General features: G+C 46.0%; 2 protein-coding genes across 2 annotated transcripts in view; one reads left to right on the plus strand and one right to left on the minus strand.

The window, feature by feature from the left end:
- Positions 1-1650, minus strand: part of TMEM163 (transmembrane protein 163) — a 215280-nt gene extending 213630 nt beyond the window's left edge. Inside the window, exon 1 of the mRNA XM_027588895.2 lies at positions 1264-1650. Within this exon, the coding sequence (XP_027444696.1) occupies positions 1264-1465 (202 nt within the window). The 5' untranslated portion in view covers positions 1466-1650. The remainder of the gene's footprint in view (positions 1-1263) is intronic.
- Positions 1651-21048: 19398 nt separating this feature from the next.
- Positions 21049-22318, plus strand: LOC113919533 (V-type proton ATPase subunit E 1-like). The gene has a single exon (XM_035726607.1). It carries the CDS (start codon positions 21092-21094, stop codon positions 21770-21772), a length of 681 nt encoding a protein of 226 aa, XP_035582500.1. The 5' UTR covers positions 21049-21091; the 3' UTR covers positions 21773-22318.
- The last annotated feature ends 1833 nt before the right edge of the window (positions 22319-24151 follow it).

A 24151-nucleotide genomic window follows, 5' to 3' on the forward strand; every position in this document is an offset into this window, starting at 1 on the left:
GATTGCTGTTTCCATGTCATTCTATTTCACATGCTACAGTTTAAAATTTCTATGAGGAAAGAGATCGTGCATGCGAACGCTAAACCGGAATAAAAATGTACAGGAGATACTAAGAATAGGACCGAAAACCTGCTAAGACTAAAATATAAAAATCCGCCACAGCCAACAAAATAAGGCTTCCAAGAATAGGGGGTGGAGTGGCGATGAGCCGGCTCCCCCTGAAGGGCCTGGCTGCAAGAATCCTGCTTCGGCCACTAACCGGCTTCAGCCCAAACACTGAGTCTTTTTGAGGGGGCCGATCTGAATTTAGATTCAGAAAGCAGCAGAAAAGGTATAGACGTGGCCAAGAACACGGCTCCCTTCAAGCCAAAAGGAAACGAGGCAGGGAGGGAAAGAGGGATGTAGGAGGAGAGAGGCACGAGAATGAACAACGGACTCTCTCCCGTTTCATGCGGGCATCTCAAAGGGGGCATCGGCTGTGTGTCGGAAGGTAGGGGTTGGCCTCCCAGGAAAGGGACGTTTGAGGGGCTCCAGGCCAGTGTCTTGGGAGGGATTCTGAGAGGGCTGGAGACGTGCTCCCCGGGAACCATCAGGTTTCAGCGGCATCCATTCAGAGAAGGTTGGTGGTCCAAACCCAAGTGCCCCAGTCCCCTGGCCCCATCACCAAACAGCGGGGAAGTGACCCATGGTAAACTGGGCCCCCTGTAAGTGAGGGTCGGGGGCCGCCCGACTTCCCTCGCCGGGGCGACCACCAATCGACTCCGAGAGGCTGAACCCGCAGAAGGAGGTTCTCCCGGGGAGTCGCCGGGGGTCCGAGGGGGCTTGGAAGGAGGACGCACTGAGCTCGGGTTCCACCGAGCTGAGCAGGGCCCGCAGTCCCCCGGGAGCACTGGGCTCCAAAAGCCAAAAACGCCTCCCGCAAACTTTTCCACTGGGCGCTGGAGGGCCGGAGCTGGCCAAGACGAGAGCACGGGCCCGTGCGGGGTCGGCCCGGAGGCTGCCGGGTTCTCGCGCTCCGGGGAAGGAGCGGCTGCCCGGGCGGCGCCGGCCTCGGGAGGTGGGGCTGCCGCGCTCGGCTCTGCGCGCCCTCGCGGGCAAGTCCCGGCCCCGCGCCCCCAGGCGCCGGGAGACGCCGAGCCCCGCGCCCCGCCAACCTTCGAGTGGGGAGAGACGGACCGGGAGCCGCGGCTCCTCACCGAGCCGGCCGGCCGGCCCGGGGAAGGGGACCGCGCCGGGGAAGCGGCCGGGGCGGCGTGCGCTCACCTCGATCCTCCAGCCCGTCGCTGAACTGGCCGCTCTCGCTGATCCGCAGCTGCCGCTCCTCCTCGGGCTTGGGCGGCTCTCGAGCTGGGTTGCTCAGCGGGCCCGGGCCGGGAGCGGCGGCCAAGGGCGTGTGGCCCCGGGGCGGCGGCGGGACCGCGGGGCCCAGGGGGCTGCGGCGCTCGCTGCCCGCGGCCGGCTCCATGGCGCGGGGCTGCGGTTCCCGGCGGCGGCGACGAGCGCGGCGGGGACTTGAGTCAGAAGTGCGAGGCGCGGCGGCTCGTAGCGGGCAGAGGGACGGACGGACCTCTGGAAGAGGGAGGGAGGGAGGGAGCCGAGGAGCTGAGGTGCGCCGGCAGCCGGCTGGGCGGGGGTGTCGAAGAGCCTCACGGCTCGCGCGGCGGGTGGCAGAGGCTGGGGCCGCGCTGTCGCCGCCGCGCTCCGCCCACGGGGGCAGGTGCGGACGGCAGGGACCCGCCCCAAGGCCCCGGCGCCCGAGCCCGCGCTACGAGGCCGGCGGGGAGGTAGGGAGGGCTCCGGCCGAGCCGGACGCCGGGAGGCTCGTGGGAACTGGAGGCCACCTGACAAGGGGGTGACTGGAGACCTGCCCCAGCCGCGCCGCGGGATCAAATCCGGAGGGCACGCGCTCCGACCCGATTTCTGCCGTCCGGGAAGGCAGTGGCCGCGCTCGGGCAGGAGAGCGGGCAGCGCCCTAATTTGACATCTTTCTCCTCCGGGGCTGCGCTGGCTTCAGAGGCTGTGCAGGGTCTCCACCTGGGCTAGCAGCCTCACCGCCCATCCCGGGCAAACGAGGTTCACCTGTCGCCAAGCCCTCCCGCCTCCCGCCTTCTTCTAGGAGCTTTGATTCCCTTTCTGATTTTTCTCTCTAGCACCAACTTAAGGGGACCGGATAACCTTGGAACCACTTGGAGCTCTAGATGTTTGGACGCCAAGGTTCCCCCATTGCGACTACCCCTCGGCCTTTGTCCCAACCAGTCCCCTGCCAGCTCGCTACTTCCCCTCTGAGTATCCAAATGTTGACATTTCTTCAGGACTCGGACGGAAGCCTCCCTCCTAGGAGAAGGCTCCCCTGGCTGTCCCGGAGCAGCCGACTGTCCCTGCTTTGACCGCGTCGGAGCTCGTACCCTTGCGCGCTGGGGCTAGTCGGGCAAAGAGAGGCAACCACCTAGTCCACGCCAGGGCCCACGCCCGCTCTCTCGGAGCTCCCGGAGGTGCAGAGGCGGGGGGACCTGCCGTTTATCAGATTAAGCTTGAATTTAACGGTATCAACATCCAAACTCCAGAGTTTAGATTTCATCTTTAGATGGATATCAGTCTTCAAATTTAATGAGCCCCTTAAAATGCCAGTTCCTCACTTAAAGCCCGCCTACTTTATTGGGGGGAGCACCCTTCTTTAAAGAGTAACTACTTTCTCATTCTCACTTTGCCTATGACCAAATTCAGAGCCCAATTTAAACGCCTTTGGGGTGCAATGGACACGAATGATGGGAAGAAGTTCTCATTTTATTTGTGTTGTCGGACTGGGGTGAGAAGATCTTAGTCGACCTTGGCCAACTCACTTTACCTTATTGATCACTAATTTCTTTACAAAGGCAAAAAGTTGGAGGACTAGGTCATTTCAAATGCCCCTTCTTGCTAGGGAAAGAGGGAGAAAGGGAAGTAAGAAAAAATGAAGAGAAGGAAAATCACTACAATTATTTGAATAAAACAATGAAAATTGCTACCCACCAGTCCTGATTCTGTCCTGGGAGGTAGACAGTCCGTCAGATATTGCAGACCCCTTCCCCTACCTCGTTGCTCTCTCTCACCCAGACTTTTTTTCCTCCTCATTTTCCCAATTGATTCCTCTGTCAATGGCTCAAACATTAGAGCCACCTGGGGACCTTAAGGACAAAAATACCCAGGGCTCTGCGCCTGCTAGAAATCTGATATCATAGATGATGAAATTGGTCTGGTCTGGGACCTTGGCTTGGGTATTTTTTTAAGCTCCCTTCCTATTCTAAGAATCATTTGGGAAGTTATTTGTTTGTTTAAAAATGCTGATTATTTACAGCTCTTCAAGATTCTGACTCAGTAGATTCTGGGGTCTGGCTAGGAATCTTCATTTGAATATCACACACACATACACACATACATGTTCTGATGTAGATTGTTCCAGGAGCACATCTGTAATCCTCACTACCTAACTGCCCTCTACAATGTGGACTGTCTAGCTCTGCCCCTGCATGCATGCACACACCCGCTCTCTGTCTATCCATCTGTCTCTCTTTCCCCCAACCCAAGGTTTGTGGTTCTCTCAAAGGAGCAAGTATCATTTTTCTTTCCTCTGGTCCCTCAATTGATTCTCTCGTCCAGCCCGTCTGAAATGTGAATATGCAGATGCACCCCTGGGGTTTCTTGTTAAAATGCAGATTCTAACTCCGCAGGTCTGGGATCGAGGCGGAGATTTCTTAACAAACCTCCAGGTGCTGCTGAGTTGCTGATCTGAAGACCACACGTGAAGAAGTAAGGATCTAGGAGTTATTTATTATTCGTGGAATAAATATATTTTCCTTCAAGTTCCAGCTGCCCTAGTTCAGTAAGCCATTCTTGTCTCCTCCAGAAAGATTTCTCTGACTCCAGCTCCCCCGGGCTCTCCTTTGTGTGAACTCTGTTTAATAATTCACTGCTTATTTCACGTGTGAGGCAGGGTGCTTATGTGATCCCCGTTTTCACTCACCCACATCTACCTGGATGCCCAGGACACAGCGTTTCCCCAAACAATCTCTGCTGATTGACTGGGAGGTAACATTAGCTTCCATTCTTGGAGGACATACCATGTGCCAGGCACCTTGCTAACTTTTACATGCATTGTCTTCGTCACTCAACGAGGACTATCCTCATTTTACAAAGGAAGAAATCAGGGCAAGTCGCCGGTTTAAACTCTTGACACCACAGCCCACCGTGGTACCGCCCCCTAGGGGATATTTTGGAAACTTGCAGGTGCTTTAATTTGTTATCCCAAGGATGGGAGGAGTTGGCCACTGGCATTTAGTGGGGGAGGGTCAGAGATAGGGAAGGTCCTGCCCTGCACAGAAATTTGCCACACCCTGAAGACCGTGTCCCACATGGCTTTTATATGTCAGGCTGGACATCTGGGTTAATTAAAATGTGCTTCTAATTACCTTAGGGTCTTAACTCTGTTTTACATGTAAACACAAAAATATTTTACACCACACTGGATTTTCTGTAAATGCAACCACATAAGTCCAGGATAGATTGCTCTTTGTTCACTGTTTTGGAAAATCAGGACACTGAAGCCAGTTCCATTCATGGCATCTGAGTCAGCAATCAACACATCTTTGCCTGTCAAATGTATAACTGCCACAGGCCCAGTAATTCCATATGTGTATATGAAGATTCTTATTTAGCTCTTCTTTCAAAATGTCAAAAATAAAGGGCCAGTAATATTCCAGAGTCTTGTCTTCTCTTAAATTATAAGTTTCCACACCTGATTACTTCTTTTTGACTTCTGAGGAGATTCTAATTAAGCATTTATAAAGGCAAATATGTACTAGGTATTTTTGGCTTTACTTTTACCCCCCCTTCATTATAATTAGGTCATTATATTGATGTTTTTGTGGGTAGTTACTAGCTATGAAATCCATTTCATGATCACAATAGTGAATACAAAATAATTGTTCTAAAAAGGCAGACTTAACTGTCACAGCCAAGAGGAGCCTAAGAAGACACAACATCTAAATGTAACGTGGTGTTCTGGAAGGCATCCCAGAACAGCAAATAACATTAGGTAAAAATTAAGGATATCTGACTAAAGCATGGACTTTAGTTAGTTATAATGTGTCAACGTTGGTTCATTAGTTGTAGCCAATGTGCCGCACTAATGTAAGATGTCAATAATAGGAGAAACTGGGGACGCCTGGGTGGCTCAGTCGGTTAAGCATCCGCCTTCAGCTCAGGTCATGATCCCAGGGTCCTGGGATGGAGTCCTGCATTGGGCATCCCTGCTGCTCCCCCTGCTTGTGCTCTCTCTCTCTGACAAATAAATAAAATCTTAAAAAGAAATAATAGGGGAAACTGGGGGCAGCATTTATGGGAACTCTCTGTACCATCTTCTCAGGTTTTCTGCAAATCTAAAACTGTCCTAAAAAATAAATTCTACCAAAAAAAAAAAAAAATGTAAAACAAAGCGGCAGGAGGATAGGGGGAAATGGGAAGGCTTGAGCCTGGGAGGTAGACATCCTAACCCTGAACCATGAATGCCCATGGCAGAATAGAGACCATGGAAAGACAAAATGCATGAGGTAACTTGGAAACTTGAATATGGTCATCCAAGGAGCACTGTTCACCAACAATGGTAAGAAAGATAGACTATGACAAGAATTAAACTAATAATCTAATTTTAAGCCTATTCCACTGGCTTTTACCACCGATGTATTTTTAGTAGATATAAGGATTTAAGAAGTTTTGGAAATTTCATGAAATCTCAAATTTTCAAATTATCAGGCTTCCACTGGGACATTTTAGAAAGGCACATTTGAGTAAGAGCATGTAGATATATAACTTGACTGGTGAAAGATAAGCTGAGTGATACCTTTTTTTTACTCTTACCTGTTCCTTTTTACATTTCAGTGAATTTAGATCCCTCATCCTAGAAATATATACAGGTAGGAGAAGAAAAGCCAAGAAGCTAAGAGAAACAAATCAGGCAAGAAGAGCCTCAGATGGCCTAAAACTCACAGTGACTCCTGCTGGAGCTGCCTGCTGAGGGTCGCGAGTCCTAGGAACACTCCCACTATAGGTCCACTTAATCCTCACAATCCTAGAAAGCAGGGATTATCAGCATCCCCATCTTAAACATAAGGAAACTGAAGCTCAGGTTAAAAACCACTGCCAACGACCCCAGTAGTGGAGCTCCCAGGACAGTGCTCTTAACCACGACACTGCAAGGCCACTACGGAAGAATCTAAAGATGACCCAGAGGATGGTTTCTACACCTGGCTACCCCACATCATATTTTAGATGAAGGTCTGCTTGTTTTATTTTATTATGCCTATACACATTGGAAACCCAACTATCAGCATATTATTCATCTTTTTCAAGTCTTGGAGAAATATACCATGGCACTTAGAGCTACCATGCCTTGCAGTAAACTGTCCCATGATGGGGTATCTAAACTGAGTGTCAAAGTCAACCCAGAACAGCATCTGTAGAGAAGGGCCCTGAGATCTTTCCTTGGAACGTGGGAAGTGTCTGTTTGTATGTGTGCCTGCAGGTATGACTGTTCAACCATAAACTCCCTTTCCCATACAAAAATTATTACTGAGGGCATGACTATGGAACATTTGGAGAAACACCATAATAGTGGGAAGCATTAGGAAGAGGCTTGGTGTGCAAAATATCGTAAGATCAAGGCAGACGAAAGAATGGTTGAATGATAGCTCTGCCTTTAAGGGACTTAAATTCTAAGCAGGATAGCATCGTTGTGCATTGCCCACCTTTGCCATGTGCTTTCTTCAGCACTGTCTTCACTCAGCCTGCACATTACAATCACCAGGACTAGGGGCACCAACTTGTTCTTGTTTGCAGAGGATATTCCTGGTTTTAGCACTGAAAAATCTGAGTCCTGGGAGGCCCCCTCGGTCCCAGGAAAGTTGGGACAGTGGGTCACCCTACTGGGATGCTTTTAAAAATCCTGCCGCCCCAACCACACCAGGCACAGGTGACTGCAGGCATAGTAGGAAAGGTCTGCTGGCTCGTCCATTCTTCCTTGTGCCTTCCCAACTGCTAAAGTCCGCCTGGCCGAACTCTCCCTCTGGGCTCCTCAGACCACTGTTTCTAAGTGGCAGCAAGCAGTCCTTCCCTTCAGGAGGGCACTGGGCTTCTCATGCCGGCAGATGAGGGCCCAGCACCACTCCTAGTGTTTTCGGACCTGGCAGCAGTTTATCAGCACACGCACGATCATGAGGACAGCCAGAACCATGACGGAGACTATCACCAAGGCGTGATGGCCTGCTTTTTCTGGTTGGCAGCCCCGATGGCCAGGCAGGTTTTGGAAGGACCCCTCCCCACCCAGGTGATTCCATGGTGCAGCCGAGGCTGAGCAAGAACTGCTCAAAGACAGTGCTTCTCAGCTTGAATGTGCGTAAGAACCACCTGGGGATCTTGGTAAAATGCAGATTGCAATTCAGTAGGCCTGGGGGAGAACCCAATTTTTTTTTTTTTTTTGCATTTCTAACAAGCCCCCAAGTGATGCCAGTGTTGCTGGTGCACAGACCACCCTCGGAGTGGCAAGGGTCTAGCATGTACTTTGAAAGAAACTCCAAAACCGTCAAGAGGGAGGGAATGTGGGGACAAAATTAACAGAAGGGAAAAATCAAATGACATAGAAGTAACTCATGATATACAATACAGAGAGCGAGCAGGTTCTAGGATACATTCCTCTTTTGAATTCCTCAATGCTCAACACACATGGTGGGCATTCAATACATAGAAAAGGGTAACTGGAAATGTTTCATGGGGGTAAGTGCTAGCAGTGGTTTGCAAGGGTGGGAGAGCAGTCCAGGAAAGGCCAGTGGTGAGCATGAAGATTCTGTGATCACAGTAGCTACAACTTCGTAGAAATGCACACATCTACAATTCTCACCAAGTAATGGGTACCTCTGGGGGAAGGGGGGACTGGGATTCGGATGGAGCATATCAAAGGGGCTTCTGGTTGCCTGGGAAAGTTCTAGTTCTTGACTTGGGTAGCACTTGCTCTGTAATAATTTATTAAGCCATGCATTTGACCTGTGTGATTTTCAGCATCCGTGTTTTATTTTACAGTAGAAGTACTGATAAGAAATTCTATCCGGAACAGCCATATATGTTGTGAGGGCTAGGTCTTCCCTGGCTTAAGCAGTTTGGACTGCACTCAGTCTGAGGTTGCTAGGGGAGACTGCACGTGCAGGGCAAATGAGTCATCTCACTCAGCTCCACGGAATGTCAAAGATAGGGAAGAGCAGTAGGGCATTAAAAAGAATAAAGTTAGTTGAATCTGATAGGGGAAAAGGGAGTTATATAAGCTCAAAAAAAAAAAAAACTGTTACAGTTTCTTCACTCATGTGAAAAAAAACAAAAGAAGTTAATGGCATCTACTCTCCCCCGATGCTCCTTCCACCCCTCAGACCTTTTCAGAGCCCTGGACCCATGAATCCAACTGTCCCTGACGTTCTCCAAATGAATAAGCCCTTCAAACTCAATGTGTCCAAAAGCAGAACTCTTTATCTTTCCCCCCAAACCTGTGCATCTTCAATCTCCCTTTATTGGCAAGTTGCAGCACCATCCACCCTGTCATTTTGAGACAGAATCCTGGCAATACCTCCGCTTGACTTTACTCTTCCTCATTCCTTTCCAAGCAGCAGGTGACTAACTTCTGTCGACTCTCCCTTCTTAACACGCCCTTATGTCATCCCACCTTCTCAACTATGTTCCTATTATTTTACGGCAGGACCCGCCGACTCTCACCTGTACTATTGCAGACGCCCCCTGGCCAGTCTGTCTTCCTCTGGTCCAGCTCCCCCAGCACACTCCACATTCCAGTTACAGCACTTTCACCAAGAAATCACTCTAGCCATGCTGCTCCTCCATGCACCATTGCTATTGCTCTATTGTTTAGGGAATGAAGCCTTAAATCTTTCAGGTTGGTAGGGAAAACCCTCTCAACCTATGTCCTGCCACCTTTCTCTCCTACTGTGCTGACCCCCTCCCCATCCCTCCAGCCCCTCTCTCTCCAACTGGGCAAAATTTCTTTGGTTCCCCAAATTTTCCTGGATGATTCATTCATGCCTCTGTGTTTCTGCCCTTGCTATTATCTCTTTCTGGAAGAGTCTTCTGGGCTCCCTCTCAATCCCAGCCAAATGCAAGGACACTCCAGTACCTTCTGCTCTTTCAAGAGTTGAGTTCTTTACAAGTGTTTGCAGACATATCCACCTGCAAAGGGGTTCTGATCTGTCCCTCTGCTTCTCTCCCACTATTTATACCCAAATAACACTTTATTTCTCTAAATGTGTTTATATACCAACTTCTTTCTGCCTTATGGGAAATTTCTCAAGGCAGGAACATAGTATATTCATCCTAGTTTTTCAGGCATTTATCACCATGCGTGCAGAGAGTTAAAGGAAGGTGGGGGAGTGTTGAAGAAATAAGTGAATAAACTCTCAGTTGCTCCCATATCACACCATAGATAATTGAGTTGACCAGATTATTTGTGATTGATTTCATGGCCAGCCACTGAAGTAGTTCCCAAAAATTACATCTCCTTCCCACCCTCCTCCATCAATAAGAAAAGAAAAAGAAATCCATGTTCTGTCTCTCAAACTGCTAAAATGGAAGAACTCACAGAAAAAAATGTATAATTTGTACCATCCTCTTAAAGATGACAGACCACCCCTCCCATCCAGCTCTCAATGGCAGATGCAGTTAAGATTATTTCGTTTTAAACTTGGCAGTTCCTCTTCCCAAAGCCTGTACCATTGAGATGCATATTTGTAAATATTTTGTTGAGGTTTAACATACATGTAGAAGAGTACACAGATCTTAAGGTCAAAGCTCAATCAATTTTCACAAAGTGAACATGGAACCACTTCAATAAACAGAATATTATCAGTCCCCCCAAAGCTCCTCCACTTCCCATTCCAGTTACTAACCCCCATATCAAGGGTAGACTGAAATAGTTCCAACACTGCTTTGATAGAAACTGTTTTGTGAAAAGTTTACGTATTTTTATATTTATATAAAAAAGTAAAATATGCTCATTGTAAAAAGTTAAAACTGAACAGGAGTGCAAAAATGTAAAAAGAATCGGCAAGAATTTCCCCCATTAACCCTCTGACCAGATACACACAGGTACAAACACCCCATCCCCAAGGTTAAACACTTACAATGGTTTTGTGCACATATCCATGAAGACTATATAACAAGAAAGAGATAATTCTATTCAAAATGGATGAAACGATAAGACAATATATTGACTCATAATTTATTTAATCATTTTCTGAGTAAATGAATATTCAGGTTGTTTCCAACATTTTACTGTTACAGTTAATGCCATATTCACCATTTCATTTTGAAATGTAAAGTGATTTTTGGAAGTCCAGAGTAGGGAGGCTTCGGGATTTGTTTCCAGCCACTCAAATATGTCACCAAAGACTTGGTTTCTATCTCCTTGCTCTGCCTTCCAAGATATCAGCTCTATCTGAAGTGTGTCTCACTTCATGCTTGAAACACAACTGCCAAGAGAGCCACATGCTTCATCAGAGGGGAGTAGTGAGGGAAAGGAAAGAGGGAAGAGAGAGAGAAACTCAATGACCATGGAGTGAACATCCTAGGCTTCATTCTGATTGGACCAAATATGGCCATGTGCTGATTTATGAACCAATCATTGAGGTATTGATTAAATCAATTCCCGTTCCTGAATTGATCTGTGAGGAAAGGATGGAATTATCCTAGTTAGCTCCATGAATAGGGCCAACTTCTGGAGTTGGGCATGGAGTCAATTCTTTTTTTTTTTTTTTTTTTTTAAAGATTTTATTTATTTATTTGACAGAGAGAGAGAGACAGTGAGAGAGGGAACACAAGCAGGGAGAGTAGAGAGGGAGAAGCAGGCTTCCCGTCAAGCAGGGAGCCCGATGCGGGGCTCGATCCCAGGACCCTGGGATCATGACCTGAGCCGAAGGCAGACGCGTAACGACTGAGCCACCCAGGCGCCCCGGGCATGGAGTCAATTCTATCCAAAGTGAGTAAACAGCTACTACACAATGGGGTATGGTTGGAACGGATGCTGGGAAGGCCACCATATTATTCACTACAGTGAACATTCTTTGAGACCTTTTTTTTTTTAAACATACACTTATATACACATAAACACATATATTCAATTTTTAACTAAAATAGGATCACATTATTCTGTAACTCACAGTATTCTGCAATTTTATTTATATATAAATCTACCTTGACTTTTTGTAAAGTATTTCATCATATGGGTAAACAATAATTTATTTAACCATTAATTGCTGAACATTTAAATTGTTCTAGACATTTCTTTTACAAAAATCCTATCATGATCATTTTATTCTGAACAACATCTTAAACAGACAATGTAATTTTTGAAAGAGACATTTTCAAATGATTTTATTGTACCTAAAGTTCATGAACATAAGAGGACACAAAGTTCTCTAAAAGTTAGCTAAGGACATCTATCTCTACTTGTCTTTAGCCAAAGAACAATTTCCTTTTCTTTTATCATTTTGTTTAGCATATATATAGCATATGTATGGCATACATGTATATTCTATACTGCTTCTGTCAAGGAGGTAGTAAATATTTCATTGTTGATTTAGATTGAAAGGAAAAAAAAGCAAGTTGCAGAAACAGAATTCCGACTGGGAGATGTGGAAATGTTATTTGGCCAAGGGAGAAACCTGAAATTGATGGAATCAGAGGACTGAAATGAAGCCCGGCGGTCACCCAGCTGCTCCCCTGCCTTCATACTGCAATTCACTCAAACACCCGGAAACTTAGTGAAGTTGCCTGGAAGCGATTTGGAGCCTTAATACAAAATATGTGACTCAAAGAACTTTTCATGAAAAACATTCCCATTGCATTCAACCATAAACACAATTCTTTCTTTTCTCCCCTCCATAATGTTTTTCTAGTTTTCATCATAACTCTTGCCCTTTTATTCATCTCCCTGACAGAGAGTTGATACAGACCCTGAGTGAGGATCCCAGTCTCTGTTCCCTCCTATCCTAGGCTTTCGGAGGTCTAGTCTAAAAACCCCCTTGTCCGTTCAGGCCTGTGTTCCCCCACGCTGCCCTTGATAGAAATATTCTATTTATGTGCTCTCCTTTCTTGTGGGTGTCAGAACCTTGTCTCCCCTGTTATCCCTTTTCAGCTTTGAGATGCCTATGATGGGCTGAATTGTGGCCGCCAAAATTCATATGTTAAAGACCTAACTAACCCCCAGTACCTCAAAATATGACTGCATTTTTTTTAATGTTTTATTTATTTATTCATGAGAGTCAGAGAGAGAGAGAGGCAGAGGCAGAGCAGAGGCAGAGGGAGAAGCAGGCTCCCTGCCTAGCAGGGAGCCCGATGCGGGACTCGATCCCAGGACCCTGGGATCATGACCTGAGCCGAAGGCAGACGCCTAACCATCTGAGCCACCCAGGCGCCCAATATGACTGCATTTGCAGATAGGACCTTTAAAGAGGTGACTGGGGTAAAATGAAGTCCTTAGGAGGGTCCTAATCCAATATAACTGCTGTCCTTATAAGAACAGAAGATTAGGACACAGACGGGGGAAGACCATGAAAAGGCACAGGGAGAAGAAGGCCATCCACAAGCCAAAGGGAGAGGCTTGAAAAGAAACCTACCCCAGTGGGCGCCTGGGTGGCTCAGTTGGTTAAGCGACTGCCTTCGGCTCGGGTCATGGTCCTGGAGTCCCGGGATCGAGTCCCGCATCGGGCTCCCCGCTCGGTGGGGAGTCTGCTTCTCCCTCTGACCCTCTTCCCTCTCGTGCTCTCTATCTCTCATTCTCTCTCTCTCTCTCTCAAATAAATAAATAAAATCTTTAAAAAAAAAAAAAAGAAAGAAAGAAACCTACCCCAGTGACACCCTGATCTTGGACTTCTAGCCTCCACAACTGAGAGAAAAGAAATTTCTGTTGTTTAAGCACCTGGTCTATGGTACTTTGTTATGGCAGCCTTAGTACACTAATACAACGTCCAAACCCAAGCGTGCAGTGGAAACCCCTTGACCAGGCCAGATGGAGCCCCTCTGATCTCCCATCCTTGCCTGGGTAGACCCTCGGTCGCTTCTCTCATGTCCTGCTGGACTTCCGATGGATGGTCCCTCCAACTCTGCTCCGCCCTGGTTCTGCTGGTTACCTCCTTCATTATGCCTACAGAGCAGTGGTTTTCCCATCTTGGGGAGCTAAGAATCACTGCTTTGTGAATCCAGATACCCAGACCAGGGCTCTAGACAGTCAGAATCACTAGCACAGTGATGGGCCTGGGGAACCTGCACTTTCAATAAACACTCCTGGGTAATTCTGAGAAACCCCATCAGAGATATCTCCTCTTCCCTGTCTCTCTGACTCAGTGGTCTTCTACCCTGACTGCACAGTGGAGCCACCTGGGGAGCTTTTTAAAACCCATGCCCAAGCCACCCAAGATACTCTGAGTTAATTAACCTGGATTTGGGCCTGGACATCAGGATTTCTTTAAGTTGTCCAGGTAATTCCTACATGCAGCCAAAGGCAGAACCAGGGGTGCGGACTCACTGCCACGTTTCCTAAAGTCAGGCCATCCTCATAGTCACCGAGCTTCGCCCTTTCCTGCTCTCCCCGCCCCACTCACACTCCGTGACGCAGTCAGAATAACAGTTCCAAAACACCAGTTTAGTCCTTATTACTTCAGGTTAGAGTATACAAGCTCCTTAGCCTGATAGCCAGCACCGTCCATGGTGGGCCTCTAAGCGCCTCTGCACCTCTACATCTCCCCCTGGGCTCCCCCAAGTTGCCACGCTCCATCCTGCTTCTGTCATCACTCCTGCTTTCCCCCCTGTCTAAAATGCCCATGCACCTGGCTAATGCCTTCAGTTCAGTGGTGGCATGGTCCGGGAAAACTCCTCTCCATGCGCAGGCTGGGAGAGGAACCACTTCTGTTTCAGAAGCCCACCAGTGCACGTGTCTCTCAGAGCCCCCATGACTGCTCTGTATTGTAAATGCTGCATGTCTGTCTCACCTGACTGCACCCATCTTTCCCCTCAGCCTCTCTGAGTCCCAACAGAGCGTGTGTGTACTCAGAAGGGCTTGGCGAATATTTGTTGAATTAAGTGAATGAATGAGTCCGTGCATACCTTACCCTCTCCTGCTGTGCCCAGTGCCCCCTGCCTGCTGTCTCATTACCATCCACAAATGGGCTTGGCTCCTTCAGTCCCGACGCTCCTCCTTACTGTTGTGTTCCACATCTCCTTTAAAAACTCTTTGCACCAGGGCTGACCCAGCCCAGAAGTAGGAGTGAGAACAGGTCACAGAATCCTAGCTCTTCTGGGCGAGGTGCTTTCCAATTCTTTAACACAACAGCAGTACAAAGTAATCATTATCCTCTCCGCTTTACAGCTAAGGAAAATGAGGCTCAGAGAGGTTGAAAGTGACTTTCCCAGGTTGCAAAGCTGGGTGTGGCCGAGCCAGAACTGGAAGCCCAGGATTTGGCTCCGCAAGTTCGAGCCCTGCCTGCTGGACCACATGTACATCCGATGAAAGGAGATGAGCTGGGTGGGTGGGATGGACGAATAGCTACCCAAGACTCAAGCTGACAAAGCAACTCCGTACCCATGAATGGGCCCTGGGGTAGTCCCCCCAGTCTATAGCCATCAGGGCTTCGTGTTGGACCCAAGAGACCTGTCCATAATACCACCCTCTATCACATATGTCTAGAATTGTGGTCGATATGAACGTGCGCTTTTGCCTACTTTGGTCACTGATGCATCCAAAGTGCCTAGAATTGTGCCTGGTATTAAATAAATGTAATACTTTTTTTGTTGGTTTGTTTAATGGGGGGGGAAAAGAGTGAATTAACAACAATCATCCTATTGTAAGTACTCAGTGTAGTCCTGCTCAGTACTGTGCAGGCTTTTAGAACCCAATTCTCCAAAGAACCCACTTATAAGGGTTGAAATTTTGTTCTTCTCTCTCCTCTGTGATGTATTCTTCCCCTTTTCACCTGTGGAGACTGAAAATTTTAAGCACTCCTTGGCAGAAATACACCTTAAGATCTTTTGATTAAAAGCCCCTTAATAGGTGAAAAAATGTCCTGATGTTACTTTAATTCCAAAATAGTAATCCCGAGTGGCCCTACCTCGTGAGACCATGAGCCTTTGTAGCTGTTTATAAACCTGAAAATTGGTTCTAACTCATCACCATGAGCTATTGCTCATCACCTTGACTCTGACTTTCAAGTCCTCTCTGAGTCTGACCTTGAGCTCTCAGCTCATGGTACCAACACCATTGAAATAGGCTCAGCTTATTCTATATCCAAACAAAATACACGCAGGAAGGACCTGTTCTATGACTTTTTAATCCAATGGGAATGAAGAGACGAGTGACTGGGTTCTCTAGTTCACATCTGCCATAGCAGTGAGCCCTCATTACATCTCACCAGAACTTGGCTTCTCAATGTCTGAAAAAGACAGACACTTATTCTTTCTAGCACAAAAGAAAGCCGGGATAAGAACTGTAAAACACAAACATGAGAATGAGCGTGAGATGGGGCCTCAGAGGTCCCCTAAGTTTGGCCAAGCACCCCCTTTATAGATGAGGAACATGAGGCAGAGCAGGGTATATTAGTTTCCTATTGCCCCCATAACAAATAATCACAAACATGGTGGCTTAAAACAGTATGAATGTATTCTCATACAGTGCTGGGGTCAGAAGTTAGAGACGAGTCTTACAGGGCTAAAATCAAGGTGTCCACAGGGCTGGTTCCTTCTGGAGGCTTCAGGGGAGAATCCATTCCTTGCCTCTTCCAGCTTCTAAAAGCTGCCAGCACCCCTTAGCTTCTGTCTGCATCACTCCCATCTCTGCTTCCATGGTTACATCACCTTCTTGTCACCGATTTTGATCTCCAGGCTCCCTCTTATAAGGACCTTTGTGATTACCATGTGAGTGCTCCAGGATGATCTCCTTATCTCAAGATTTGTGATTTAACCACCTCAGTGAAGTCCCCTTTGCCATCTAAGGTAACATCACAGGTTCTGGAGCTTAGGACATGGACATCACTAGGGGCCATTAGCCGGCCTACCCCATAAAGAGATTTGCTTAAGTTGACACTAGGAGGAAGCAGCCAGGCCCAGGACTGAGGTCTCTCAGCTGCTCCTGTTTATCTTCCACCTGGGTGTCAGCAGAGGCCTATCATTCAAGATTAAGTAGAACTGAATCCAGCCCCCATCCTAGGTTCTGTGAGTTTAATGCACTCTGCAAAATAGGGCTAACACCCCCATGGTGTCTTCTCAAGGTCACCTGTCCCTGAAAAGACCTGAGACAGGGGCGCCTGGGTGGCTCAATCGGTTAAGCGGCTGCCTTCGGCTCAGGTCATGACCCCAGGGTCCTGGGATCTAGCCCCGCGTTGGGCTCCCTGCTCAGCAAGAGCCTGCTTCTCCCTCTCCCTCTGCCTGCCGCTTTGCCTACTTGTGCTCTCTCTCTCTGTCTCTCTGTCAAATAAATAAATAAAATCTTTAAAAAAAAAAAAAAAAGACCTGAGACAGATGGCTCTGCCTGCAGGATTCTGACTAGATCAGATTCCTCAGCTCCGAGCTCCCTTCCAGCTGATCCACATCCTGGTCATTCACTACCAGGTGCAAGGCCTGATAACTATCTCCCTGAAAAGCTGGACGGTTGGAATAAAGAATCAAGAGACCTTATTTCTGGTTCTAATCTTCCCCCCTGATGACTGAGCTGCTGGAAGGGAAATGTAGCCTGTGCCCAGGAATTCTTGCGTCTAGAAGTGGCATCTAGCTGTGCTCACTGTTGATCATAATTTTTGTAGGTGCCACAGGCAGAAATCAATACGAGGCCCACCCTGGCTTGTGTAAGCAGGAAGGAAAGGGTACATCAGGTGACCTAGGACTGCTTCAGTGTTGTCAAGATTTCTCACTCTGGACCTCTTGGTGCTTTTGGTCCCTGGGTATTAGCTTATTCTCCATGACTTTGTAGGGCTTTTTTCCATGCAGCAGGGAAGATGGCCACTGACAGCCTCAGATTCAAATCTTTCCAGCATGTCAGAAGCAGGAGGCTGTCTTTCCCACTTGGTGTCTACAAAACCATCCCAAAGAAGGGCTCTGATTGGCCAGGCTTGGTCATGCACTCATTTCTGAATCAATCTCTGCAACCAGCAGGGGATGGTTCACTGGTCCAGCCTGGGTCACCTGCCCACCCTGTGACTGAAGTAGGGGGGCAGGGTGTGCTATCAGGGGAAGGGACAGGGGAAAAATCAGGCTCGGCAGCCACAATCCACGGCTACCTCAGCCCCCTGCTTGGTCTACATGTGTCTGATAGCCATGGTCATGGGGCTGGGGAGAATGACGACACAGGAGTCAGGAAAGAATGAGCATAAGGGAGAGTGAGTGCGGAGGGTAGAGCCTGTGAAGGTAAAATTGCTCCTCTTATCCTTGGGAGGCAGTAGGTTCAAAGAGGGAAGCTGAGGAAAGCACTCCCTGGTGGGCAGGGAGCCCAGAGTGATGTCACTCCTCCAGGAACAGGAGGGAATATCTACATGTTCTCACTGTGTAAAATACAGATAGTAGTTCTGGGCTCCTCGGGCTTGTCCGAGGTTCTACAGAAGCAGGACCTGAGATGGGGATTCCTGGTGGGAGTGCTCCCGGGAGACGGAGAAGGAAAGAAGCAGGATCGAACAGAGGGAGAAGCCAAGAACGATGCAGGTTCAGCTGAATTCTAATTCAGCTCAGTAGCACCTATGGCACCACAGAGTTATCTGGCCTCAAGATAAGGAACTAGGCTTTTGTACCCCGTATCTGTCCGTCATTCGCTGAGGGTCACCTCCAGAGGGAAAGCAATCATTTCTAGGCAGCCCGAGGCTCGGAAGAAGGAAGCAGATGAGAGCTGGGAGCCGCCAAAACTCACAGCGGCTGGAGGCAGGGTACATGGCAAATTAAAGGGTATCCAGTGTGCCCCAACAGCAGTCCCTATTCAAGTGCCCATCACAATGCTGGGAGTTATCATCATCATCATTTTTTATTTTATCCCTGTTGTGCAAAAGTAATAGTAAACATCAAATAATGCATGATTCTCTGCCTGACGCTGCACTCAATAACATAGGCACGCATAGGCAGTAGGAATCTAGAGAAACCTAGGTTCATATCCTGTGCCATTCCTGCTGTGGACTAGTTATGTGATTCAGGGTATCTAATTTAACCCCTTCGAGTCTCAGAGTTGGAATCCACAAAATAGGCTAATAACCAGAGCTACTTCCTGGGGCTGTTGTGAGGATGAGATGAGCTCATCTCTCAGAAGCTCTTGGTGTGGTGCTTGGAGCAGGGGAAGCTCTCAAGTGATTCTTAGTTATTATTAGCTTCTGTGGCTGGACTGTCTAGAACAGCCAGCACTTGAGCTCACAGACATGTGGAGATCATGAGGACACTGACTGGTTTCACAAAGATAGGAATAAGAATTTGCATCATGTAAAAGATGAAGTCAACTGTGTTTAAAAAAGCAAATCCAGTTTCAAAAAAAAAAAGGATGTGAAAGCCCAGCCTGAGTGCAGTCTGAGGATGTATGCTATTCAGCAAGATGGTGTGGGGTGTGAGAACCTTTGGAGGCGTTCCTCGGGTCCATGAAGATCATGGTTCACAACAAAGTGGCCTCAACCCAGGCTTTGACAAAGATTTGTCAGCCCCAGGTCACTACCTGTAATTTGGTGGATCAGCTCTTCCTACCTGTAAGCAACAAGGATGTATGTCCAGGTATAGATTAGCTCAGGCTCTGACATCAGACAAAGCCAGGGCAGGCCCTGGCTTCGCGCTCTGACAGCTACATGGCCATAAACATATCATTTAGCCTCTCTGAGTTTCATTTCCTTCTCAGTTAATAAGGGGAGATAATATCTGCACTTAGAGTTATTACAGAGAATTAAGTTAAGTGATATTTATAAACACTTCAATCAGTGCCTGCTCACAACAAGCAGCAACTATTGTTGTTATTGATGTTCATGTGTTCAACCGATATTCCTGATCACCTACTATGTGTCAGCACTGTCCCTGGTAGTGGGAAGACATTGGCAAGAAAAAACATGAGGTTCTTGCTCTTAAGGAGCTTCCATTCAAATGAAAAGAGAGAGTAAATAAACAAGAAATACTCCAAGGCATGGTTAACTGTTGTGCAGGGAATTAAAACAGGGTGATGTGATAGAGTGATGAGATATTTTAGTCTGGCCTCTCCTTTAGAAAGGAGGAGAGCTTCAGGCTGAGATCTGAAAAACAGGATGGCACCAATGATGAAATGTCCCAGGCAACCTACAGGAAGGCAGAGGTAGCAGCCAGTGCAAAGGCCCAGAGGTGGAAGTGAGTTGGGCATTGTTAGAGCAAGGTCCATACATTTGAGGGACACACAAGAGGCTAACGTGGCAGGAATCCAGTGGGAGACCATGGTGGACAGAAAAAGATGAGTTTGGAACAGTAGAGAGAAGAGACCATGCAGGATTTTTGTAAGCAAATAGAGGCACATTTGAATCTTAACATAAATGGAATAGAAATCAACAGGAGGATTTTCAGCTGAAGAGAGATATTATCTGAAATAAGCTTTTAAAAGTTCACTTGGATTATTTCATCCAATTTTTAAAGAGGAATACCATGCTACATTATCTTTCAGAAAATTTAGGACACATGAACGCTTCCTCATTCATCATATAAGGCTGATATTATCCTAACAACAAAGCCAGACAGACATCATAAGAAAACTAATACCCACAAGAACATAGATGCCAAAATCCTTAACAACATATTAGCTATCTGAATCCAGCAGCATGTCTTTTTTAAAGATTTTATTTATTTATTTGAGAGAGAGAGAATGAGAGAGAGAGAAAGCACATGAGGGGGGGGAAGGGTCAGAGGGAGAAGCAGACTCCCCGCTGAGCAGAGAGCCCGATGCGGGACTCGATCCAGGGACTCCAGGATCATGACCTGAGCCGAAGGCAGTCGCTTAACCAACTGAGCCACCCAGGCGCCCAGCAGCAGCATGTCTTTAATGACTTTTCCTCTGACCCTTCAGCAGCAGCCTTCCAGAACTCCCTCTCCTAGCTTCACTCATGGTCTAATTCCAATATTAAGCCAATTAAATCACTAATACTTGTAAAAAAAAAATGCATTTGACAAAATGCAACACCCATTCATGATAAAAGCTCTCAATAAAATTGATGGGACTTCTTCAGTTTGAAAAAGGATAACTGTAAAAAAAACCTATGGCCAACTCCATACTTAATATGAAACTGATTGGTTTACCCCTGAGACCAGGAACAAGGCAAGGATGTCCCTCTCACCCCTCCCATTTAACAATGTACTAGAGGTTCTACCCACTGCAATAAGGCAACAAAAAAGAAAGAAAACACATCCAGATTGGAAAGGACAGAGTAAAACTGTCTTTATTTACAGATGACATGAGTCTTATGCAGAAAATCCTAAGGGATCTATCAAAAAAAAAATACCAAAAAACAAATAAACGCAAAATACTTCAACTAATAAATTCAATGACAAACAATCCAACTTTAAAATGAACAAAGGATTTGTATAAACATTTCACCAAAAAAAGATATTTCATGGCTAATAAGCACATGAAAATATACTGAACATCATAAGTCAGTGAAGAAATGCGAATTAAAACTAAAATGAGCAAACTGGTGCAGCCACTCTGGAAAGCAGTATGGAAGTTCTTCAAAAGTTAAAAATAGAACTACCCTATGATCCAGCAACTGCACTACTAGATATTTACCCAAAGAATACAAAAATACTGGGGCACCTGGGTGGCTCAGTCAGTTAAGCATCTGCCTTCAGCTCAGGTCATGATCCCAGGGTCCTGGGATTAAGCCCCACATCAGGCTCCCTGCTCAGTGGGGCGTCTGCTTATCCCTCTCTCTCTCCCTCTGTCCCTCCCCTGCTCATGCTCTCTCTTTTTCTCAAATAAATAAAATCTTTAAAAAATAAAAGAATACACCAGCCTAAGCTAGAGCCAGTGGGCCTCCGGCCTAGCAGAGCTTTCGCCATGGCCCTCAGCGATGCTGACGTGCAAAAGCAGATTAAGCATATGATGGCTTTTATTGAACAAGAAGCCAATGAGAAAGCGGAGGAAATAGATGCGAAGGCAGAGGAAGAGTTCAACATTGAGAAAGGTCACCTTGTGCAAACCCAAAGACTGAAGATTATGGAATACTACGAGAAGAAAGAAAAGCAGATTGAGCAGCAGAAGAAAATTCAGATGTCTAATTTGATGAATCAAGCAAGGCTCAAAGTCCTCAGAGCAAGAGATGACCTTATTACAGACCTACTAAATGAAGCAAAACAGAGACTCAGCAAAGTGGTAAAAGATACAACCAGGTACCAGGTGCTGCTGGATGGACTGGTCCTTCAGGGTTTGTACCAATTGTTAGAGCCTCGAATGATTGTTCGTTGCAGGAAGCAGGATTTCCCTCTGGTAAAGGCTGCAGTGCAAAAAGCGATTCCTATGTACAAAATTGCCACCAAAAAAGATGTTGATGTCCAAATTGATCAGGAGCCCTACCTGCCTGAGGAAATAGCTGGTGGAGTTGAGATCTATAATGGGGATCGTAAAATAAGAGTTTCCAATACCCTAGAAAGCCGGCTGGATCTCATAGCCCAGCAGATGATGCCAGAAGTACGGGGAGCCTTATTTGGTGCAAATGCCAACAGGAAGTTTTTGGACTAAACCTTTGGGCGAGGTGGAGTTCATTCACTGCTCTCCTTCTGTCATGCGGAAGTTTCTGATACTTGAAGAAACAAGATATCTGTGGCTTCCCCTTCGCTGTTCTAATATTCTGTATTTATCAGTGGATCCTCTCTGTAGCTAATGCCCTTGGCCTAATTGTTAACAGGAGAGAAAGTTTCACTTATTATGATCAGGAAACCTCCTTAGCTTACTGAAAGTAGCACAACTTACATTTGCTTCTGTAGCATGAAAGTGAGGGTATCAGATGGTGGTTACCAGCGCTTCCCCAAGTCTCTGCTCTTCCTCTCATCTTCTGCTGTCGTTCTCGATTCTAGAGGTTGATGTGTGTGGTGTTCTCTGACATTCAGTCTCTGCTCTTTAGGCTTCAGATGCATGGGGCGTATGCATTCCTGCCAGCACTAGTAGCTTCACTGTTCACCTGTTTGGGCCTAGAAGCGTTCCTCATCTGTAAATGTGATTTAGAATCTAAGCCATGAATCGGTCTTATTTATTAAAACAAAAGGTTTACATGGAAAAATAAAAAAATAAAAGAATACAAAAATACTAATTTGAAGGGATACGTGCACCCTGATGTTTATAACAGCATTACCAACAATAGTCAAACTATAGAAAGAGCCCAAATGTCCATCCACTGATGAATGGATAAAGGAGATGTGATATATATATATATATATATATATATATATATATATATATATACGGTATATATAATACAAACACACACACACACACACACACACAATGGAATATTGCTCAGCCACAAAAAAGAATGAAATCTTGCCATTTGCAATGATATGGATGGAGCTAGAGGGTATTATGCTAAGTGAAATAAGTCAGTCAGAGAAAGACAAATACCATATGATTTTACTCATATGTGGAATTTAAGAAACAAAACAAATGAACATAGGTGGAAAAAAAGAGGCAAACCAAGAAACAGACTTGTAACTATAGAGGCCAAACTGATGGTTACCAGAGGCAAGTGGGTTGGTGGATGGATGAAATAGGTGATGGGGATTAAGGAGGGTACTTGTGATGAGCACCAGATGTCATATGTAAGTACTGAATCACTAAATTCTATACTCAAACTAATATTACACTGTATGTTAACTAACTGAAATTTAACTAAAATCTTGGGGGGAACCCTAAAATGAGATACCACTACATCCCTACTAGAACTGTCGAAAAGATTGACAATACCAACTGTTGGCAAAGATATGCAGAAACCGGAACCCTCATACATTGCAAGTGGGAACATAAAATAGCACAGCCACTTTGGAAAATATTTTGGTGGTTTCATAAAAAGCTAATCATGTACTTACCATAGCAGTTCTCCTCCTAGCCATCTACCCAAAAGAAATGAAACCATGTCCACATGAAGACTTGTGTGGAAATTTTTGTAGTATTATTCATAATAGCCAAAAATTGAAAAGAATCAAAATGTCCATCAACTAGTAAAGAGATCATCAAAATGTGGTGTGTTTCAGCATAAGGTGGCAGGGGATAAAAGTAAAAGAAAGGAGATCAGTTAGCAGTCTGTTGCATTGATTCAAGTTGAAGGGGATGGTGGCTTCAATCAGCCTGGTAACAGCAGAGATGGTAAGAACTGGTGGGATTCTGGACACACTAGCCTCGTAGAGTTGACAAGACTGCTCATGATTTAACGTACAGTGAGGAAAGAGAAAGACAGAGGAATCGTGCTGTGATGATAGTTGTGTTTTATATTGCAGTTAAATCCTGAAGGATCCCCAGCACCCACTGCTGAGGGCTTTGGCCAGAATATCAGTGGAGAAACAGGGAGCTGGGAGGGAGGAATTCTTTTAAGTGCAGATCCTGTGGTCTGATTCAATGAAATCACAATTGCTAAAAGTTGGGCCATGTTATCTACGTTTTTGAAAATTCCCTCAGATGATTCAGAAGCACTGCAAGGTTTGTAAACTACTCTGTTGCAGGCATTATTTTATTTTAATTTGTTTTGTTTGTTTTTATATATATTTTTTTACCCCCCCCCAGTTTTTATATATGTTATAAATAACATACCTATGTCATATACATTTATTTGGGTCCTCTTCAATTTCTTTCCTTAATGCCTGGTAGTTTTCAATATACAGGTCTTTCACCTTCTTGGTTAAATTTATCCCTGGGTGCTTTATTATTTTTGATCCAATTGTAAATAGGATTGTTTTCTTTATTTCTCTTTCTGACAGTTCCTTATTAGTGTAGAGAAATGCAACAGATTTCTGTATATTGATTTTGTATCCTGCAATTTTACTGAATTCATGGATTAGTTCTAAAGGTTTTTTGGCAGAGTCTTTAGGGATTTCTTTATATAATACCATGTTATTTGCAAATAGTTACAGT

This window comes from Zalophus californianus, chromosome 3, assembly GCF_009762305.2.
Source record: "Zalophus californianus isolate mZalCal1 chromosome 3, mZalCal1.pri.v2, whole genome shotgun sequence".
Lineage (NCBI taxonomy): Eukaryota > Metazoa > Chordata > Mammalia > Carnivora > Otariidae > Zalophus > Zalophus californianus.

Excerpts from the sequence above, each read along its gene's own strand:
- LOC113919533 (XM_035726607.1), top strand. The coding sequence starts at position 21,092 with ATGGCCCTCAGCGATGCTGACGTGCAAAAGCAGATTAAGCATATGATG.